Here is a 21,670-nt window from a genome sequence, read left to right on the forward strand (position 1 = left end):
GAGACCAGAAGAGTTACACAAATGTATGAAAGGGATGGAGGTAAGACAGTATGAGAAGGATTGTTCTGGCTGGTTAGAGAATATACACATTCTTCATAAAGGCATTTAAATTTAGCAAAAACTCTAGGTTGTCTAAAGGATACATTGGTTTATGATACTATTATGATACAGAAGTAAGAAAAAGACATTTATGAATTTATTTGAGCAAGGCTTGCAAATAGTGCAAACCTTACTTATCAACTAGGAGATAAAAACTTACCAGAGAATAAAGAAGGGTGGTAAAACCATGGTATGTGCACATGCATGTGCAGCACATACCTCTCCACAAAAAAGTATTTCATTCATTAAGCTAATATTTTAATTCCTACTATGTTAAAAATACTTTTCTAGGCTCAGGGCTAGAATAGTGAAATGACCAGTCGAGGTCTCTGCCCCCATGGATCTTACATTTTAGTAGGAGGAGGCAGCAAGAAACAAGTAAGTTACAGGGGCAAGTGCTATGTAAGGAGAGAAAGAAGGCAGAGAAGCAACAGAAGAAGAGCAAGTACACAGGGTAGTCAGGGAGGAGCTGGGTGAGAAGATGACACTCGAACAGTGCTTCTTGAAAGACACGAGGGAACAGGCCTTGAAGATACCCGGGTGAAAAGCATTTCTGCAAGATGGACGGCAAGGGCAAAGCCCTCAGACCCCAGCATGCTCAAGGCAGTGTGTGTGGCTGCAGGGCGTGAATGAGGAGGGAGCAGAGAGAGAGACCAAATTCTTAAGGAGTTTGACTTTCATTCTTGGGGAGCTGGGGACCAATGGAGGATTCTAAGCAGAAAAGCGCCTAAGGATTTAACTTACATATTTAGTAGGATCACTCTGGCTTGAGAATACTCAGTAAGGCAGTAAAAACAGGCCATGCAGCAATCTGGTGATAAATCATGATGGATTAGGGGAGAACGTGGAGGAAGTGAGAATGAGTTAGTTTCTGGATATATGTTGAGGTGGAACCAAAAAGATGTCCAGATATATTGTAAATATGGTGTGAGAGAACGTTAACCAGTTGTTTTGACATTTTACAAGGGTAGGCTAAGTGGGGAAGATTTTGGACATTAAAAATGGTTATTACAGTAAGGGAATTTACATCCAGCAAATGGAAACATTTATTTGAATCCACTTCTCTGTTTCCACTTTTATGCATTTTGTATTTTAGCCTATCATTCTTAAATTAATTGTTATTAACTGATTTAGGGGAAATTGTGTTTTTATTTTGCATACTGGAAGTTAAAACATTAATTTGAAATTTGATTCAAAGCAAATAAAAATAAAGGCTGTTCATTATTTTGTCTGATTTCCAGATATAGTATTTTCTATATTAAAATAAGAAAGTACAAAGATTTGAAGCGTTCACTGCCTTTTTGCTATTTTTTCAGCCAAGATATTTTAACATGTTCACTTCAATTAGGTGATATTCCAACACCTCTATGTTGAACATCATTTGTATTCGCCAGTCTCGATACCATACATATTCCATTCTATATAAATGACTCAGCCCCCCGATCTGGTTCAGTGGCTGGAGCTCCTCCTGGAATCAAGAGAGAGAGTGGCAATATGACATAATTAGAAAATATGTCCCATGAAAGGTGGGACCATATTTTGGCTTGTTTGTTTGAAGTATTTATATTTATTAATAAAGAACCTTTGAGAAGGCTCTTTCCCTATAAATGCATATAAAGAGAAATGGTTTTCCGCCATGCTTGTGAAGCTCTCTGTGTACGCGCATGAATAGATTTCCATAATTAAACCCAACCACAATCAAAGACTGTGATTACTCCTCAGCTCTGTTTTCCTGGCAGACCAAGTTAAACCTCTCTCTCATATTGGCAGTGAATCGTACAGCGATAGGCCCAGAATATAGGCTTTTTATTGCACTTGGGAATTTTTGTGAATCTGAAGTATTTTTTTTTTTTGTTGGTCAGGGAGCCTGAAGTTGGTGGGGGACAATCCTTGTTTTCCCACAGGTGGGGGGACTTGTTGCCTGTGAAGGGTGATATCAAGAGCTCCCTTCAACCAATCCTCTCTCTACCCATCCTTGCTGGGATAGGACATTTTAGGAACTCCTCAGGAGCTAAAGCATTGTTGTCTGGCCTGCTCAAATCATAAAGGTTCATTAATTGATTGAACCAATACTTTCCAAAGTCATGAGGGGAGAGCAGGGTCCAGAGGGAACAGGACACAGGAGAGAGAAAGGCTGGGCCATATCCTGGGACCACTGGCTGGTAAGGGGGCTAAGACCCCTGAGTGTGCTGCCACGGCAGGAGGTGGACAGCACCCAAAGAAGGATTCGTGTAGCCAGCAAGCCCTTGCCTGTGTCCATCTTGTGCAGTAGACCTGGGGCCACAGAGGAGGACACAGGTGAGGGGGACCCAGGCCCAGCCTTGAGAAACCTACGACTGGTCAGGGGAGCAGACACAGAGGGTGCTGTGCTGATGTAGCCTGGAGCCCCAGGTTTAGGGGTGCAGAGGGCAGCTGTCACGCACTACAGAGGAAAGGCCTCTCATTCATACTTCTGTCTTGGGTTTATGACTTGAAGGGGCTCTGACTGTGTGACATTTTCAGCTGTAAAATAGACTATGGGGGGGGGGGCATGTCCTGGTACCCGCTGCTGCCAGTGTGCTCTCCCTGGAAAGGGGCTTTGTGAGCTCTTCTAAGCGCCTGTGTGGAGGCAGGACTATGAAAAGCTCTGACTTTATAGTTTTTATTTTTTAAATTTTTATATTTTCATTTTTGATTAGCTCGGTGTCTTGGACCAAGGTATTTCATTTCTCTGAGCCTTAGCTTCTTCCTCTGGTCAATGCGGAGAATGACTTCCCAGCTCCCCTCACTGGGTGGTGGAGAGCTTTCCTGGCACATGGTGGGCAGCGGGCCCCACCCTCGCTGCCGCTGACTGATGACCAGGGCGGGCTGGACACTGGCCTAACACGGGGCCTGATGACCAGGAAGGGAGGCGGAAAGACATCCCCCTCGTGTAGCCTCATGCTATGTGGAAGGGAAAGTTTTACATTTAACATTTTAATTTAGGCATCATTAAGAGAGAATATGCATTAATCTGCTTAGATCCTTCTGAATTTGGATCTAATTCACTCAAAGCCTCTTTTGTCTGATTTCTAGAGAGTTTAATTCCCACAGAGTGGTCCATGGAGGAGGTGGAAGCTGTTGTTCACAGTGTGTTATCCTTATCATCAGTGGTAGCGTGACTTCCTGTCAGACCGGCAAATGTAAGGACAGTTCACTGAGCAGCATGTTCCGAGAGAGCTTCGTGTCTGTGCAGTGACGCCGGGCTTTGTGCGCTGTGCACTATGTACGGGGTCATTAGATGCTCCCGATACGCGTCTAGACAGGGTCAAGCTTCGGGAGCACTGCTCAGCCCTGGGAAGAGCAACAGGTCGCCCGTTTGTGACCAGAAAGGGATCTCCTTGATCAACAAGTTAACGGTGGACTTAACTCTCTGGTGCTCGCTTTACACCCAAGAGGAAAATCAGCCCATCATGTGTAGAACGAGACTGGGCCTCAGTGTGGCCTGAACTGAGGGTGCTGAAAATGGTATCTCCCAGATACCTTTTTACCGTCCAGCTGTGTTGCTGGATTCCCATTTTTAGAATCATTTCTTTGTAGGAAGTCATTCTGATTTGAAGAGGCTCCTGTCAAATGTGAGCTTGTTCCGTGGGCAGGTTATACAAGGACCTAGATTGCTCAGTCTTAGGTACAGTGGTGAGGAAGTGCATCGCTGGGTAGGTAAGTTGTGATGTGAGGACAATAGGACATCTTTTTTTAAATTATTTTTTTAATCATCACCCGAGGATTTTTCAATTGACATTTTAGAGAGAGTGGGAGACGGAAAGACAGAGAGAAATATCAATATTTATATGAGAGAAACACATTGGTTGGTTGCCTCTTGCACATGCTCTGACCAGGGCCCAGGCTGGGAGGCCTGCAACTGAGGTACATGCCCTTGACTGGAATCGAACCCGGGACCTTTCAGTCTGCAGGCTGACATTCTATCCACCGAGCCAAACCGGCCAGGGCGCAATAGGACATTTTTAAACGTTAGAATTGAGTATGCTTTTGGAGAGGGCTGCAGAGACAGCTTGAGGTCTTTGGATGCCTTTGGAAGGGAGCAGAAAAAGGAGAGGGGCTGGTGAAAGGGGAGTGTCCCGTGTGTGCCTTTGTGTGTGTGTGTGTGTGCGCACACGTGCGCGCACATGTGCAGGTGCACACAAAGCAAGGGATGAGTCTCTTTCACCTACATCCCTGTGCTTCACAAGTTCTATCTCGAACCCTGACGTTATTTCGAGCAAGGATAAAAATATTTCGAAACCAGCCCCTTTTTGGGTCCTTTCTGGTGCTGAGGACTTAATAGTGCCTGCCCGGAGGTGTGAACCTTTCTGCAGGGGTGAGAGAGACTCACCTTCCACCTTTCCCTCTTGTGTGCCCTCGCCCAGCATCTGGTGGCCTCTGTAGCCCCAACTAATCCGCTGGAGCAAACATGACAGTTTACTCATTGCAGATTGTTGTGTGGCCCCCTCAGGGCCGGGGCCAATAGCACCTGGAACGTGCAGACTTCAGTCTGTAAGAGTGGTCGTCTAGCAGTACTGCTGTCAGCTTCTCACATGGGAGCTTCAGTGTCACCACTGGGCTCTGGCGTTGACTGGCTCCTACCTGCTCTCCTGCCGCGTGCTAAGCAGTTTCACACATGCATCTCCTGCTCATTGCAAATTGTGAGTTGTTGGGATTTCTCTCAACTAGTTGTTAGGAGTCAGCTAGTTGTTAGTGTTTCTATTTTACAGTTTAGAAATGTGAGGCTTTGAGAGGTGATTTGTCGAAATGGAACAGCTGGGGAGTGAGCAGGCTGGGATTTCACCTTAGAAACATCAGCTCCCCCCTCTACTACTCTATGCTGTTGTTAAGGGTATTTCCTCTCCATTTAGGAGTTCCTGCTTTTTCCAAAAGATAGCATGCAGCCTCAGGAACACTTAACTTGGGGCACTTTGCCAAGTGGAATAGAATGGCTGCGGGAAACAACGTGAAGAAAGGGTGCTGGACACACACCTGAGATGTGGAGGAATGTCGCGGATTTGCATGGCTCGCCAGCCCTCGTTTTGTCCCTCAGTGGCTGCTGACTAGTAGGGTCTGCTCCTGCTGAAGGCCCTTAGACCTCAGGCCTGGTCATTACTGCCCGCCCAGAAGGAGTGCAGGCCCTCCTGTCTTTGCAGTGGATGTGCCTTAGAACTTAACACCATGCCATGACATCTTTCACACCTTGTGTTTCTCATTCTCTTTCTGTTTTATCTTGACACTCAAACTGAAGCTGACCTTGGCTTTCTCCCGTTGGCGCCAATGCATAGTCTCCCTCCAGCTCTGCTCCCTCTGGCTGCCCTGGGCAAATGTCCTCCCAGGACTCCACGGATTTTCTCCTTTGCCTGCACCCCTTGGGCAGCGCCTCAAGAGTCCCGAACCATCACTTTCCCTCCCATGGCCTTGGCAGTGCTGGCGGGAGCTCTGCAGCCCCTGCACCCTGCCAGCACCCTCCTGCCAGCTGCAGAGGCTGGGGTGGAGCTGCCAGGCCCACCCTGTGCAGCACCAGCTGCCACCCCAGAGCCCTGCCAGGACTTGGAAGCTGCTGCTTATTGTGACCCGTCTTAGTCTGGAACAGCAGAGCCTGAGCCAAATATGCTACCACTTAATTGGCAAAAGCAGCACCAGAGAAGCAGAAGTGGGGGGCGGGAGGAGGAAGGGAAACGAAGGAGGGAGAATATGAAAGATGTATTTTGATCTGTCACTGCTTGCTATTGTTTGATCTTGTGGGGCATTTTCAGAGAATCCATACGGGTGACTGCATTTCAGGGCAAAACTTCCAGGGGGAGGACAGGAAAGGCTTTATTCAGTGGCTCCTCTCCTCTCTTGACCAGAATCTACTCCAAGGCAGACTTGCACTTCTAGTTTGCACAAGCCTGTAAGTGGCCAGCTCAGATCTCAGTAGTGACTCACACCTCAGCAGCAATAGAGAAGGCCTGGGTGGGAGGCAAGAGGGGCCTGATGTGCCCGTGGGTGAATGAGGGCCGTGCAGTAACATCAGTAGTGATATCTGGATCCACAGCTGTGGGGGCAGCACAAGCCATATTAGATCCACTCAGCCCAGCAGCAGGCAAGTGCGCAGATCTGGGTGATGGGTAAACTGAATCTGGTCACGTTGGAGCATTTTAATGTCAGAGCCGTTTGGTCCTTGGGCATGTTTGTGTTGCTAGAAAATTTCTTGTTCATTCAAGGAAATATTCAGTTTCCTTTTCCGATTCCGAAGGTAGAGCATCATTGTGAGGGAGTCCCTTGTGTGGGTGGGGTTCAGCTGTGTCACCTCTAATTGAGGGATCCAGATAATGTTACAATAGTGAGATACTTCTCACAGCAAGAGGCAGAAAAGCTGTCCTCAGAGCAGCTGATGAGTGTGGCGGTGATCACACATCGAGGCCTCATGTTTCTGGAAAGCCGTAGTGCTCGTGGGCAGGGCCTGGGGGCCTGTGGGGCTCAGAGGACTACCCTGCAGGCTGTGCGATAGCTTCACCTTGTTTTAGCAGCAGTGCATGGCTCCTTCATGCTCTCCTGACTGGGGTGAGTGCTGATCCTTTATCTTCCTTAACCCCTGCTGGCTGTTCTCCCCTTACCTGGCCTTAAATGAGCCCCTGATGAGGGTGGTCCTGTAGGGACCACAGCACCACCACTGGCTGGCCCTGAAAATGCATGTTGAAGATCCAGGAGACAGAGTTCTGAGGTCACCTTCTCTTCAGTTGGGAGGTTTAGATGGTGTCAAGATAACTATTTAAAGTTCTAGCTAGGCAGCCCTAAGGACATACAGTTCTCCTCCTCCTCCTCCTCCTCCTCCTCCTCCTCCTCCTCCTCCTCCTCCTCCTCCACTTCCTCCCTCTCCTCCTCCCCCTCCTCTTCCTCTTTCCCCCCTCTTACCCCCCCCCAACCCCCCCCCCCCCGGGTATTTTATTCCCATTGATTGTTAGAGAGTGGAAGGGAGGGGAGAGACACACAGAGAGAAATATCAATGTGAGAGAGACACATCGATTGGTTGCTTCCCTCACACACCCCGACTGAGGCCTGGGATCGAGCCTACAACTGAGGCACATGCCTTTGACCGGAATCAATCCCATGATCTTTAGTCCAGGGGCTGACACTCTAACCACAATGGCAGGACTACAGATGTTCTTTAGGTTTAACTATACCAATTCTTTTCTAACTTGATTTATCTTCCAGCTGATCTCTTACTAAAGGGCTCTGGCCCAGGGCAAAGCATTTAAATAGCTAATGGCCTTGACTTCTGACTCCATCATGGGCCAACTTATCTATCTCTACCTAGTGAAAATAGACTTTTCAAACTGAGTGCAGGCAAGACTGTGCAAATGATTTTCATAATTGTTACTATCCAGTAAACCAACAATCTGCATAGCAGTGGGAGTTATTTGCTCTAAAGGTATATTTCCCCAGGGAATTGGGCTGGGGGGGAGATAGGTGGGTGGACCAGCCCGCTGTGACCATAAAAAGTGCTCTGTCCACACTTGCTCACCTCATTTCCAACAACCTCCTGGCCAACCTTTGCTTTGCTGGGAGTATGTGGGGCAGGAGGGCCAGCCTCCTTCCAGCTTCAGAGCTGGAACCCAAGCCTTATTTCTGGAAAGGAAGTGATAGATGGAAGTGATAGAACCAGGTGGAAATGGACTTATTGTCTCTGTTGCTAGAAAACAGCAATTGCGAGCAATCCTCAAATGATAAATTTCCCGCCAAATGGAAAAATTAGAGTCCCTTTCACCAGTCATCCTGTTAGAAATCCAAGTAATGATGTTGGTCTAGGTCAACTCTGAGCACATCTGCATCCTTCTGACTCAGGTTACCAACTAAAGCAGAGTTCCTGGCCCCTTTGTAAGTTGCAGGAGTTGAGAACCCCATATCTTACTTCTAGTTTCTCCCATCCATGCCATTCTTCCCTTGTACACTGGGATCCTGCTGGCATCCCACCCCGCTTGTCCTTGTAAACAGAAGCAGAAAGCCTGCATTCCCGATGACATTGAGATCAGCTCTGGCACCTGAGCTGAGAAGAACCATCACAGAATGCTAGGGACACAGCAGACTTTCACCAGGAAAGCCATCAGGCCAACCTTCCAAGCCCCGTCTCTCCCAGCTGTTAGGGGAAGATCTGTGAGCTGGGCATGGGTGTGTCCTGCTCCACAGAGTTGACACCCAAGCCCCACATAAAAGCAGGCTTTCAACACCACTCTGACATTCATGAACTTACTTCAGAGCCGCTTGGCTTGACCTACTTCACACTCCATATTATTCTCCACAGATCCTCCGTGCTTCTGACCTGGGGGCTGACTCATTTTCCTGCTTGCAGCCTTGCCTCAATACTCATTCCTAATGTTTTACATATTTTCTCTGGCAATGACCTTTGCTTCCTTTTTGACTAGAGCTCAGATTCTCCTTTGGCCAGAGAACCCTGACTATTTCTGGGTAAAAATATGCCAGATCTTTCCTGGCCCCTCGTACCATTGGTCCCTGGTATGGCCTCCTAAGAGCACTGTAGCTGCTGGACTTTATATGATTGGGGTAGACTTAGTTTAAGAACAGAATAGGAAGAGGGAGCTGGGAAGGGAAGGCTGAATAGGGCCATTCATTCTTTTTATCATTAGCACCATTGATGGAGACTTTCACATGAGCACCAATTATTTTACTCCATGATGTTTAGACTTATTTAATTTCCAAGAGCCACAGAAAGTGATATGAACCCATTGAGCCTATATGAACCTATCAGGAGCATATTGACTTGCTAGTGCTGCTCCATACTCCATCTGGATGTCATTCTATCCATGAGTGAATCCTTTCTGAGAAGTAATTCTGCTTTTATACCTCAATTAATTATTCAGTGAGTACTCAGATTGAATGAAATTGGTGAGGTTCTGAAACACCTTGATTGTTAGTCCTTTCGTTGGCTATACAACTTCATTAAGTGTTAGGTTCCATCTGATGGTTATTTACTTCATAGCAATTATAGTTTAACATCATGGTAGATTTTTTTGGGGTTCCCTGCTCTGCTTATGCCTTCTTCTTTGGGAAATCTCCCTTACCTACAGCCCTGCCAATAACTTAGACTTGGGTGGCCACTTGAAACTGACATTGTCAGTTCATAATCTGGTCAGTGGCCAACCAAGTTATCTTGCTTGAAAATTTGAGTTAATGGACATAGAGACCATTGTCAGTCATTGGCTGGTGCCAGATTCTTAAGGTCATGTTGAATGAGGACCAACGTCAGTTCATGCCACATGGACAAGCTGAGGTTGTGAGAGAGGAGAAACCAGCAGTAAGCAGAGACAGCTGGTTTGCAGAGAGGAGGATATATCAGACAAACAGCGGGTTAAGAGACCACACAAGGGACTCAGTAAGAGCATGCCTTTGGCTCTAGGTGGCTTCTCAGATCCAAACCTCAAAGGCCTATTCAAACTTCATTTCCTGCTTGTCGGTATCCATGAGATGACTTCTCAGATCCTACAACACTCACCTCTACCACCCGAGATAGTTTTTCAGAGAAGCAAAAGATAAAGGAGTTCATTGCCTGCCTGTTCTTTCTCTCTCTCTTTTTTAAGATAAGGATTTCTGTTCCTTATGGCTAAAAAACCTTGACAAAAACAAATTGCTACCTAGGTGTTGCCCGCAGTGGCTGCAACAGAGAGTTGTAAACTTATATCTTGGTAATTAAACAAAGGGTGGGATGTTTTCCAGTTGCTTATTTTGAAGGAGAACTTGATGTCATTGAAAGCTATTTATATCTATACTCTGGTTGTTAGTCATTTAGGACACTGGCTTTCCACCAGATTCTCACTTGTGATAATCATATTGGCTTTATAGGGTGGGTCTTTAGGAATTCAGCAATTGTGGGGGAAAAACAACCCACCCAACATTGGACATAAGCTTACATCAAAGGACACGGTTGCCTCGGCTAGTTTATTGTGGTGGACTTTCTGATTATCTGCACCAGAGACGTAATCTTAATTGCCTTGTCAACAAATCCAGGGCCCAAATAACTGGAGGTTTTTATGGCTGGGGAAACTCCTGATATATAGCATAGGAGGGGAGGCAGGGGTGAGGATGAGGTAATCTATGGGCTGTGATCCATCTCCAGCAATTACAAGTTGTACTCATATTTAGCTCCTACACCAACATGGTATTTATCTGGGTGGAGAAGTGTAAATAGTAGGCACCCTTGGAGTGGAGCTGGGGTTGTCTTCTTTGTTTTTCTGAAATGAGCCAAAAGAGAGGGCACTATGTAAGTTTGCATAAGACACTAAGCTAGTCTGGGTAAGAAAAACCAAAGTTAAGTGAAATACTCTATAGGAAGAGATTTTAATATCTGAGGGGATGGACAGAAAAGTGAATGTCAGTTGGGAAAAGGATATTTAGAGAATGGTAGAGGGAGAACTCATCTATAGTGAGAGGCTATATAGCCTAGTAGTTAAGCACATGCACTCTAGTCTCAGACCTAGATTCAAATCCCAGGTCCAACATCTTACTAGCCATAGGACCGAGGATGGGTTACTTAATTTCTCAGTTTCTTCATTTATAAAATGGGAATAACAATATACCTACCTCATAGGTTTGCTGTGAAGATTAAAGGAATTGATAAATGTAATATGCACCACAGCAGGTGGTGAATAAATGCTAGTTACCACTATTCTGTATGACACCACCTGGTGTGCCAATAAAGCCAGCAAAATGCAGGAGAAATAATGCCCCAGTGTTCTATATTTTTTTCCTGATGAGAAAATCCAATACATTTACTCGCTGGCTGTGGAATGAGTGTATTTTGGCTAAAACAAGAAAGGAGATCCATAAAAAGGCTACTAAATGAAGATGGGAAGAGAGGGGCTTTCATATAAGGAGAGAAAATAGATTGGGCTCTGGTCTGGGAAAATGAAGACTGAGAAGCACTATGATGAATTTCATGAAGGACAGGAATAGCATGAATAACTTGTTTTTGAAATATGGGAAAATTAGAACTGGCGTGAAAGACGAATACTTTGAGGTGAATACTTGAACAGATGGTTACTTGACTGTGCTTGCACAGTGAGTCGTTCAGTTATGGAGCTCGCTAGCTCAGGAGCTTCAGAGCAATCTGGATGCAGGCTATGTGCTCTGGTTCCTTAACTATCAAGGGTAGTCAGGGGTGTCCCTGATAGAGCCCTAGTTTTGTCCAGTTCCGCATATAGTAATTTGTATTAGTGTAGTATTTAACCATTTCAAAACACTCAGCAACTTCAGTTCATTTGATTCCCATGGCACTGATTTACTATACAGAATTTACACTGTGGGCAAGGGAATCAGAAGGTGAGGAAGATGACTTGTGTTGAGGGTCCTGATCTATATTGCCACCCAGAAGCACTGCAATTAAATTAATTTAATTTGGGGGCTTAATATAATTAGGTCATTTATAATGTTTTGAGACCAGAGAATGTTTAGTTATTTTTTGAGTTCAGGATTGGTATTGTGAATAAATTAAAGAAAAAAGTTCACTTTTTATTATGGTTTTTATAAATTCTACTCAGGCAACATTCTAATGTCAATAGAATGGCTTATTCTTTTTATTTTATTTTTTAATTTAATTTTATTGTTTAAAGTATTACAGATAGTAGTATATATGTCTCCCTTTTTTCCCCCATTGACCTTCCCCTGGCCTCCCCTACACCCCTGGCACATGCCCTCACCCCCCCCCCCCCAGTGTCTTGTGTCCATTGGTTATGCTTATATGCATAGAACAGCTTATTCTTATATTTATTTTTACTTTTAGAGCATTTTTTCATAAAAAGTAATTTTATAGCTAGCAGTTAATTTAGAGATAATCTTTTTCAATTCTTCATTTTACAGCAGGAGATGGGTTCCTTAGGTGACATGCACAAGGTGGCAAACCTTGGGTCAAAGCCCACATTCTAATCTATGTTTTCTTTCCATCAGGTGTCTTCCCCTAGAACTGTGGTCGGCAAACTGCGGCTCGCAAGCCACATGCGGCTCTTCGGCCCCTTGAGTGTGGCTCTTCCTAAGCCTTAGGAGTACCCTAATTAAGTTAATAACAATGTACCTACCTATATAGTTTAAGTTTAAAAAATTTGGCTCTCAAAAGAAATTTCAATCGTTGTACTGTTGATATTTGGCTTTGTTGACTAATGAGTTTGCCAGCCACTGCCCTAGAGCAGTTGTTCTCAACCTTCCTAATGCTGCGACCCTTTAATACAGTTCCTCATGTTGTGGTGACCCCCAACCATAAAATTATTCTCATTGCTACTTCATACTGTTATGAATCGTAATGTAAATATCTGATATGCAGGATGTATTTTCATTGTTGCAAATTGAACATAATTAAAGCATAGTGATTAATCACAAAAACAATATGTAATTATATATGTGTTTTCCGATGGTCTTAGGCGACCCCTGTGAAAGGGTCATTTGACCCCCAGAGGGGTCGCGACCCACAGGTTGAGAACCGCTTCCCTAGAGGATCAGGAAGATGTGGTTGAGCTTATTTCTGCGCACACACAGACGCAAATGTGTTATGCTTGAACTTGGAGTGCCCAGAAGTAGATTTACACCAGGAAAGGCCTCTCACTTTTTTGTGTTTTAATAGTTTTATTTAAGACATCACATTTCCCACTTTATAATACAGTGCTTCTGCAGTGCATTATTTCCTTTCCCTGTGCACATAGCCCACATTCAAGTATCAAGAATGCCCAGTTATTTACTATGCAGCTGCTCAACTTTTAAAACTGCCTTGGAATTTGCTACAGATTTTGATCCTTCGATATTATGTGTGGGACAATGCTAAATCTATGCTGGAGGTTGGCTTAATCAACCTCTTTGGTGATGGACCTAGAGGAGGCACCACCAGACAGATGGAGGGGCTCCACCACCAGGGAATCCCAGGCATTCCTCCTGGCATGGTGCCTGCACTCTGGTGCAGCTCGGTAATGATGAGGTCGCAGACATTTCCCAACTCTTTCTGCTCATGTTCAAAATTCTCAAGCCAGCTGATATCATTGTACTCATCAAGAATCTTCTGTTTGTTCTCATCATTGATCTTGCCTTGAAGTTTTTCATCTTCATCAGTTGCTTTCAGGTTGAACGCATAGGATTCAAATAAATTCTTGGAAGATACCTTGTCCTACTGCTTCTAATCTTCAGCTCTGTACTTCTTAGATTCCTGGATCATGTGCTCAACCTCTTCCTTGCTCAGATAACTCTCTCTCTTTTTTAAAATTTAAGTTCTTTATTGTTGAAAGTATTACATGAGTCTCCTTTCCCCCCTTTGACCTCTTCCTGCCCGCTCCCACTCCCCTAGCACATGCCCTCACCCCCTACTGTCTGTGTCTATTGGTTATGCTTATATGCATGCATACAAGTCCTTTGGTTGATCTCTTACCTCCACTCCCAACCTCCCCTTCCTTTTTTTTTTTTTTTATGAAAAAGATGGATGTTGATTTTTCTTTTTTTTCTTTTTTTTATTATTAGTTAAGGTATTACAAATGTGTCCTCATCCCCCCCATTAACCCCCAACCTCCCCCCCACACCCCCCCACCCCACACACTCATGCTCCTATCCCCCTGTTGTCCATGTCCATTGGTTTGGCTTATATACATGTATACAAGTCCTTCGGTTGATCTCTTCCCCTTACCCCCGCCCTCCCCTACTTTCCTTCTGGGGATTGATAGCCTGATCGCTGTTTCTCAGTCTTTGGGTCTGTCCCTTTTCTTCAGTCTGTGTTGTTCTCTATAATCCACAAATGAGTGAGATCATGTGGTATTTATCTTTCTCTGACTGGCTTATTTCACTTAGCATAATGCTCTCCAGTTCCATCCATGCTGTTGCAAAAGGCAAGAGTTCCTTTTTTTTTTTTTTTTTTTTTTTTACCGCAGCATAGTATTCCATTGTGTATATGTACCACAGTTTTCCAATCCACTCATCTGCTGATGGGCACTTAGGCTGTTTCCAAATCTTAGCTATGGTGAATTGTGCTGCTATGAACATAGGGGTGCATATATCCTTTCTGATTGGCGTTTCTGGTTTCTTGGGATATATTGCTGGTAGTGGGATCACTGGGTCAAATGGGAGTTCCATTTTTAGTTTTTTGAGGTAGCTCCATACTGTTCTCCACAGTGGCTGCACCAGTCTGCATTCCCACCAGCAGTGCAGAAGAGTTCCTTTTTTTCCACATCCTCTCCAACACTTGTTGTTTGTTGATTTGTTGATTATAGTCATTCTGACAGGTGTGAGATGATAACGCATTGTCGTTTTGATTTGCATCTCTCGTATAATTAGTGACTTTGAGCACGTTTTCATATGTCTTTCGGCCTTCTGTATGTCCTCTTTCGAAAAGTGTCTATCTAGGTCCGTTGCCCATTTTTTTATTGGATTGTTTATCTTCCTTTTGTTAAGTTTCATGAGATCCCTGTAAATGTTGGAAATTAAACCCTTATCAGTGGTATCATTGGCAAATGTGTTCTCCCATGTAGTGGGTCTTCTTGTTGTTTTGTTGATGGTTTCCTTTGCTGTGCAAAAGCTTTTTATTTTGATGTAGTCCCATTTGTTTATTTTCTCTTTAGTTTCCATGCCCTAGGAGCTGTATCAGAGAAGAAATTTCTTCGGCATATGTTTGCGATTTCGCTGCCTGTGGATTCCTCTAGTATTTTTATGGTTTCCCATCTTACGTTTAAGTCTTTTATCCATTTTGAGTTTATTTTTGTGTATGGTGTGAGTTGGTGGTCTAGTTTCATCTTTTTGCATGTATCTGTCCAATTTTCCCAACACCATTTATTGAAGAGGCTGTCTTGACTCCATTGTATGCTCTTGCCTCCTTTGTCGAATATTAATTGGGCATAGTGGTTTGGGTCGATTCCCCCTTTCTTCTTTATATCCCAAAGAAGGCCCCTCACTGAGGTTTGATGGTCTGTTCGACATTTTTATATCTCTGGATCTATTTTTGTTCATCAGTTTATGTTGTTCATTATATTCCACAAATGAGTGAGTATATGTGATATTTATCTTTCTCTGACTGGCTTATTTTGCTTAGCATAATGCTCTCCATGTCCATCCATGCTGTTGCAAATGATGAGTTCTTTCTTTTTTTACAGCAGTGTAGTATTCCATTGTGTGGATGTACCACAAGTTTTTAATCCACTCATTTGCTGATGGGCACTTAGGCTGTTTCCAAATCTTAGCTATGGTAAATTGTGCTGCTATGAACATAGGGGTACATATATCCTTTCTGATTGGTATTTATGATTTCTTGGGATATATTCCTAGAAGTGGGATTACTGGGTCAAATGGGAGTTCCATTTTTTACTTTTTTGAGGAAACTCTATACTGTTTTCCACAGTGTCTGCACCAGTCTGCATTCCCACCAGCAGTGCACAAGTGTTCCTTTTTCTCCACGTCCTCTCCAGCACTTGTCGTTTGTTGATTTGTTGATGATAGCCAGTCTGACAGGTATGAGATGGTACCTCATTGTTGTTTTGATTTGCATCTCAGATGATTAGTGACTTTGAGCATGTTTTCTATATGTCTCTTGGCCTTCTGTATGTCCACTTTAGAGAAATGTCTATTTAGGTCCGTTGCCCATTTTTTGATTGGATTGTTTATCTTCCTTTTGTTCAGTTGTATGAGTTCCCTATAAATTTTGGAGATTAAACCCTTATCAGATATGACATTGGCAAATATGTTCTCCCATGCAGTGGCCATCTTGTTGTTTTGTTGATGGTTTCTTTTACTGTGCAGAAGCTTTTTATCTTGATGTAGTCCCATTTGTTTATTTTCTCCTTAGTTTCCATTGTCCTAAGAGATGTATCAGTAAAGATATTGCTATGAGATATGGCTCAGACGACTCTTGTTGTTAGTGATGGCAATTTTATTCCCTTTTCCTGTACTCTTATCCATAGCAGACATATTGAGAATGCCGTTGGCATCAATATCAAAAGTCACTTCAATCTGAAGAACACCACGAGGTGCAGGAGGTATGCCTGTGAGTTCAAACTTGCCACTCAGGTGGTTATGCATCATTACCAGGTTGCACGCTCACTGTCATAAACCTGAATGAGCACACGGGACTGGTTGTCAGAGGTAGGTCGTGGAGGTCTGTGTCTGCATGGTAGGAACGATAGTATTGTGCTTGATGAGAACAGTCATGACTCCACCAGCAGTCTCAGTGCCAAGGGAAAGAGGAGTATCATTCAACAGCAGCAAATCTTGAACATTTTCAGATTTGTCTCTAGATAGGACGATTGCCTGGACAGCTGCACCATAAGCAACAGTATCATCTAGGTTGATGTGATGCTCTTACTCAACTCTTTTCCATTGAAGACGTCCTGTAGCAGTTTCTGAACCTTGGGATATGGGTAGAACCACCCATCAGGACAATATTATGGATCTGGGACTTGTCAAGCTTGGCATCCCAAAGAAGGCTTCTCAGTGAACCTTGAGTGGAGAGAGGGAGCTAGGCTGCAATCAGGAAACATCCTATATAACAAAACCCTAATATGCAAATCGACTGAATGGTGGAATGACTGGTCGCTATGAACTGACCACCAGGGGGCAGACACTCAACATAGGAGCTGCCTCCTGGTGGTCAGTGTGCTCCAACAGGGGGAGCATTGCTCAGCCAGAACTGGGCTCATGGTTGGTGAGCGCAGTGACAGTGGTGGGAGCCTCTGTGGCAGTACTAAGGAGTGGCAAGCCGCGTGGTAGAGAGCAGCAAGCAGGTGGGCGGTAAGGAGTGAGGGGTCCCAGACTGAGAGAGGGCACAGGCCAGGCTGAGGACCCCCCCCCCCTCTGCCACACACACACACACACACACACACACACACACACACACACACCTCCAGTGCACGAATTTCTTACACTGGGCCTCTAATTTCTTTATAAGCATTTCTGGTAAATGATGTAAAGAGCTGGTGTATGAAATGGACTAGACTTTCCAAGGCTCCAGTAACTTGTGATATTTCAAATTCTAAAAAAATAAACACCCTCACTTTGTACCTATTTTATATTTATAATTTTATATTCTTTTTCTTAAAGGTGTACCCTCCCCTTGCTCCAAGATTATATACATTTCAGCCTCCATGAAACCTGGATTTGCTTCTTTATGTCCAAAGATATCATTGGTTGGGAATTTCATTTTAATATTTCAGATTTTTATTTTTAAATTCATTTTTATTAAATATATGATAACATTTAAATTAATTTTATATTTTAAGTTAATTTTAATTATTACTAATCAAAAATTAAAGCACTATGTTTTAACAAAAATGGCAGCTCCTTGCCTCCCCTTCTCTACCTCTTAGTTTGTTCTCTAGAATCATCCACTTTTAATTCCTCTAGATGTTCCCCCTACTGTTTACCTCTATCTTGTTTCATTATAACTTGTTCTTTTAATTGATCAATTTTATATCTATTTATAATGATAGGAAATTTTATATTAGTAGTGCTGTTATTATTGACATGACTTCCTGTGATGGTAGCTAAGAATTTAACTTTGTTACTCCAAACATCCCTTTTCTCTCTTCCCATTTTCCCCTAACCAGTTAAATCACAGCTTTTGGTTACCTCAAGCATCACTGTTCATATTATGATGACTGTATAAATATTATAACAAAAACAAGTAGTATCCTATGGCATCCTTTCTTGTACAACTTTTTGTCCTAGAGTTAATAATTACCTTATTTTCTTTTGCTTAATTTTCTGTGTTATCTGTCTGAAATACTACCTTTCTTTTCATACAGCTTTTTGTTCACAGAGTTCATAATTGCTTTGTTTTTACTTATTTTTTTGCGTGTCTAGCCAAATACATCATCAGAACTGTCAACCGGCTATCTTATCAATATTGTTTGTGGAAGTGGCCAAACATATCAGATAATCTACCAATCTCCCCCTCTCCCCTAGACCTCCTTCCATAATTCTTCATCCTCTTGCTCCAGTATGGACTGATTTTTTCCTAGCATTTGGAAATTTCATATGATAAGCCTTCAGTGAGGATGACACTTAGTGGACCCTTTCTGAATCCTAGGAATTGCCTAGCCATTATGAACTATTTTACATAAGCAGATTTTGAAGGGTATTTTAAGTATCCTGTACCATATAAGGATGGCCTTCATTTGATAGTTGACTAGGTTTACATGGTAGGGTGAGGGGAGTGCTCCTAATGGATAAAGCACCGCACCTGGATGCCCGAAATCTAGTGAATGAAGTAGGATTTGTGAATATATAATTCAGTTCCTATTTTTTTTGACAGGTTTGTTAACCTTAGGGTGAATTACATGAATTTTGAACCCCAGATAATTATTAAGAATATATTCCCAGACAAATTCTTATTACTCTCAAACTCATAATGACACTTGCCACTATGAGAACTAGTTTTTAATTTATAGAAGTTAAATATAATTTTATAACACATGCTATATTTTAAACTCATGATACAAAATTTGTTTTGCATACTATTTTTTATTAGCTGCATTAGGAGCATTTCACAGTAATGAGGAATTGACTATACCAGTTCCAATAGTAGCATTTCCCTCCCTTCCCCTACCCCCAGTACTTTACATATGCAGAATATTTGGTTAAATCTTACGGTGTACCACAAAATAGGCCAATAGCATTGTCCAACTATGGTGAAGTAGAACTTAAGGCCATTGCAATTAATATTTAGGTTTTCTTATGGGGACTTTCTGTTCTTTGATAATTCATTCCCCTGTAAAGGAGGACTAAAGTTTTTCTAGATAATACACGATGTAAATTAGTGATAGCCCAGCCTGTGTAGCTCAGTGGTTGAGCATCCACCCAAGAACTAAGAGGTTCCCGGTTTGATTCCCGGTAAGAGCACATGCCTGGGTTGCAGGCTCAGTCCCCAGTTGGAGTGTACAGGAAGCAGCCTATTGATGTTTCTATCTCTCTATCCTTCTTCTTTCCTCTCTCTATAAAATCAATAAAGACATATTTAAAAAAATCAAAGATGGTGCTGATTTTTTAGAGGATTTTTTTTCCAGTGTGATTCAATATATTTTAATCCCGTTCTTTTTGAGATTGTTGTAATTCAAGTGGCATGCTGTTTAGTTGAATCCTTGTAGAACATTGCCCTACACTTTTATTTGATATTTTATTTCCTGAGAATATCTCTGGAAGAAAAAATGTTTTTAAATTCTTAAGATGTTGGTTGAAACACCCAGCCCTATAACCTCACAAGCAGAAATTAAATGTGTTTGATCATATCCTTCTCCCAGAATGCACTGCTATTGGAATGCCCCTGACCTCTGCCTAGACCTGCAGCTTTGACACAACTATACATCTCAGGATGCACCACCCCTTCACCCTTCCTTTTCTGTCTTCAGTGGTATTATCTGCTGAGAGTTGTGGACAGACATAGGAGTGGTGAATCCCCAGGGGCGGATGTAATCTGCCCTGTTTGCCCGAGATTTTTTTCCAGTTAAGGAATTGGGTGGTGATAGGGTTCCCACTGAAGAGCAGGGGTGGGGAGGGGGCAGAGAAACAACTACTGGAGATTATGGCAGGATTCCTGGCTCTTTATCAAAGAGGTGGTTGCTCATTTCCCTGCTTGATGTTCCAAGATTTATAAAATTGAAGGTGCTTTCTAATAACTCCATTTCAGCTCAAGTTACTGATATGTGTCCAGTGTTACTGGTTTATTTGGTGAAATAATTAATTTCCATCAGTGCTGTGGGACTTTTCCCTGTATTTTAGTATGTGATTGATTCTAATCTTATTTTCTAGGGATGCTGTACATTTCTCCTGCAATTTTGGATACCTTATAATGAATGATTTTGCTATTTGAGTGTTTTGTGTAAGGGGTTTCAGGGCACTTGGATTTGTATTGTATTATTGGAAGCTCACCAGAAATAAATGTTTACTCAGTTGACTATGAAAACTTTTGGCTTGTTTCATCAGTTAGATTCAGCATCACTTCTCTCTGAGGAACAGTTAAGGCGTCTTCTGGATGAATGCACATTCAAACAAAAATCCATGACTGGACTTTCTTCAGAAAGAGAAAAGGAAGACATTGAGGATATAACACCTGAGTCCCCCCAGCTTTCCAGATCTGTCCTCTCTGAGTTACTAACTGAGTCAGAAACAAGGGTCAGAAGCACCGAGGTGGGAGATGCAGATGAGCCCGAGAATGCAGAATGTGACACATCCATAGGCTACTATCTCAGCAAAGCCCTGACTGGGCATCACGTGTCACAGGCTCTTGTCATTGAAGCTGAAAACATGAAATGCCTCCAGTTTTCCCGGGACAAGGTTATTCGTGACACAGAGGATTATTTTATGTCGAAGACTCTTGGCATTGGAAGACTGAGAAGGCCTTCTTTTTTGGATGATCCACTATATGGCATCGATGTGAGCCTTTTCTCCGAAGTCCAACATCTGAAACCCAGACCTTCAGAGAAACCACAAACAGGTAAGGCTTGGATGGTGAATAATTCTTACTGAGTAGCTCAATATACGGGTATTGTAAGTTAACGTAAAGTAAGGTATGGAGGTATGTTTGTGAGTCATAGGTGGTGTCAATTAAGAGCATACAAACATAACATTTATCAGTGTTCATAGGAGATCAAGATTGTGGTTAGTACTCTTATGAAATACATTGTTCTTAATGGTAATTCATACATGTTCTTTTTAAAAAATATACGTTCTTTTACTGGTTTATAATGTTATATAAATTTCAGGTACATAATATTTTAATTCAGTATTTGTATATGCTACAAAGTGATCACCACCAAAAATCTAGTTACCATCCTTCACCACATAACTGACCCTCTTCACTCACTTCACATACCTGAACTTCTTTCCCCTTTGCTAATCACCTATCTGTTCTCTGTACCTATGAGGCTTTTTGTTTTTTTGTTTTGTTTTATCTGTTCCCTTGTTTGTTTTTTTAGATTCCACATATGAGTGGAATCATATGGTATTTGTCTTTCTCCATCTGACTTATTTCACTTAGCATAATGGCCTCAAGGTACATCCATCAGTGTTGTCGCAAATGGCAAGATTCTGTTATCTTTTTTTTTTCCTGTTACCTTTTAATGGCTGAGTAGCATTCCATTGTATATATGTGTAACAATATACAGTGGGGCCTTGACTTACGAGTTTAATTCGTTCCGTGATGGAGCTCGTAACTCACATTACTCGTATGTCAAATCAAAAAGTGAACGAGTGAGACACGTGATGCTGGGCTGATGTTGTGGCGTTCACTGTGACGTTTGCTGCGCCAACTAGCAGTGGGGTATCTGAAGCTGGCTCGTAACCCGAATTTTAGCTCGCAACTCAAAGCAAAAAATCAGCCGAGAGACAGCTCGTATCTCGAAAAACTCGTTAGTCGGGACACTCGTAAGTCAAGGCCCCACTGTACATCATTTTTATCTAATTACCAATGGACACTTAAGTTAATATTCTTGATGGTTATTGAGAAAACAATGTTGATTTCAATGGAAAAGAGAAATTGATTTAATTTGGTATAAGGGATTTGAATAGATTTGCTTTGAATTTCAATTTGCAGGCTTCAGTGATGAAAATTTGTTCCAAGGAATGA

The 21,670-nt window shown here is 42.8% G+C and overlaps 1 protein-coding gene across 1 annotated transcript in view; it reads left to right on the forward strand.

Annotated features, from left to right (window-relative positions):
* The window catches only part of FSIP1 (fibrous sheath interacting protein 1), a 184,485-nt gene that overhangs the window by 152,450 nt on the left and 10,365 nt on the right, over nucleotides 1–21,670 (forward strand). The window contains exon 11 of the mRNA XM_081111991.1: nucleotides 20,029–20,539. Coding sequence (XP_080968117.1) covers nucleotides 20,029–20,539 — 511 coding nt within the window. The remainder of the gene's footprint in view (nucleotides 1–20,028; nucleotides 20,540–21,670) is intronic.

Source organism: Myotis nattereri (genome assembly GCF_964212035.1).
Source record: "Myotis nattereri genome assembly, chromosome: 1".
NCBI classification, from domain to species: Eukaryota; Metazoa; Chordata; class Mammalia; order Chiroptera; family Vespertilionidae; genus Myotis; species Myotis nattereri.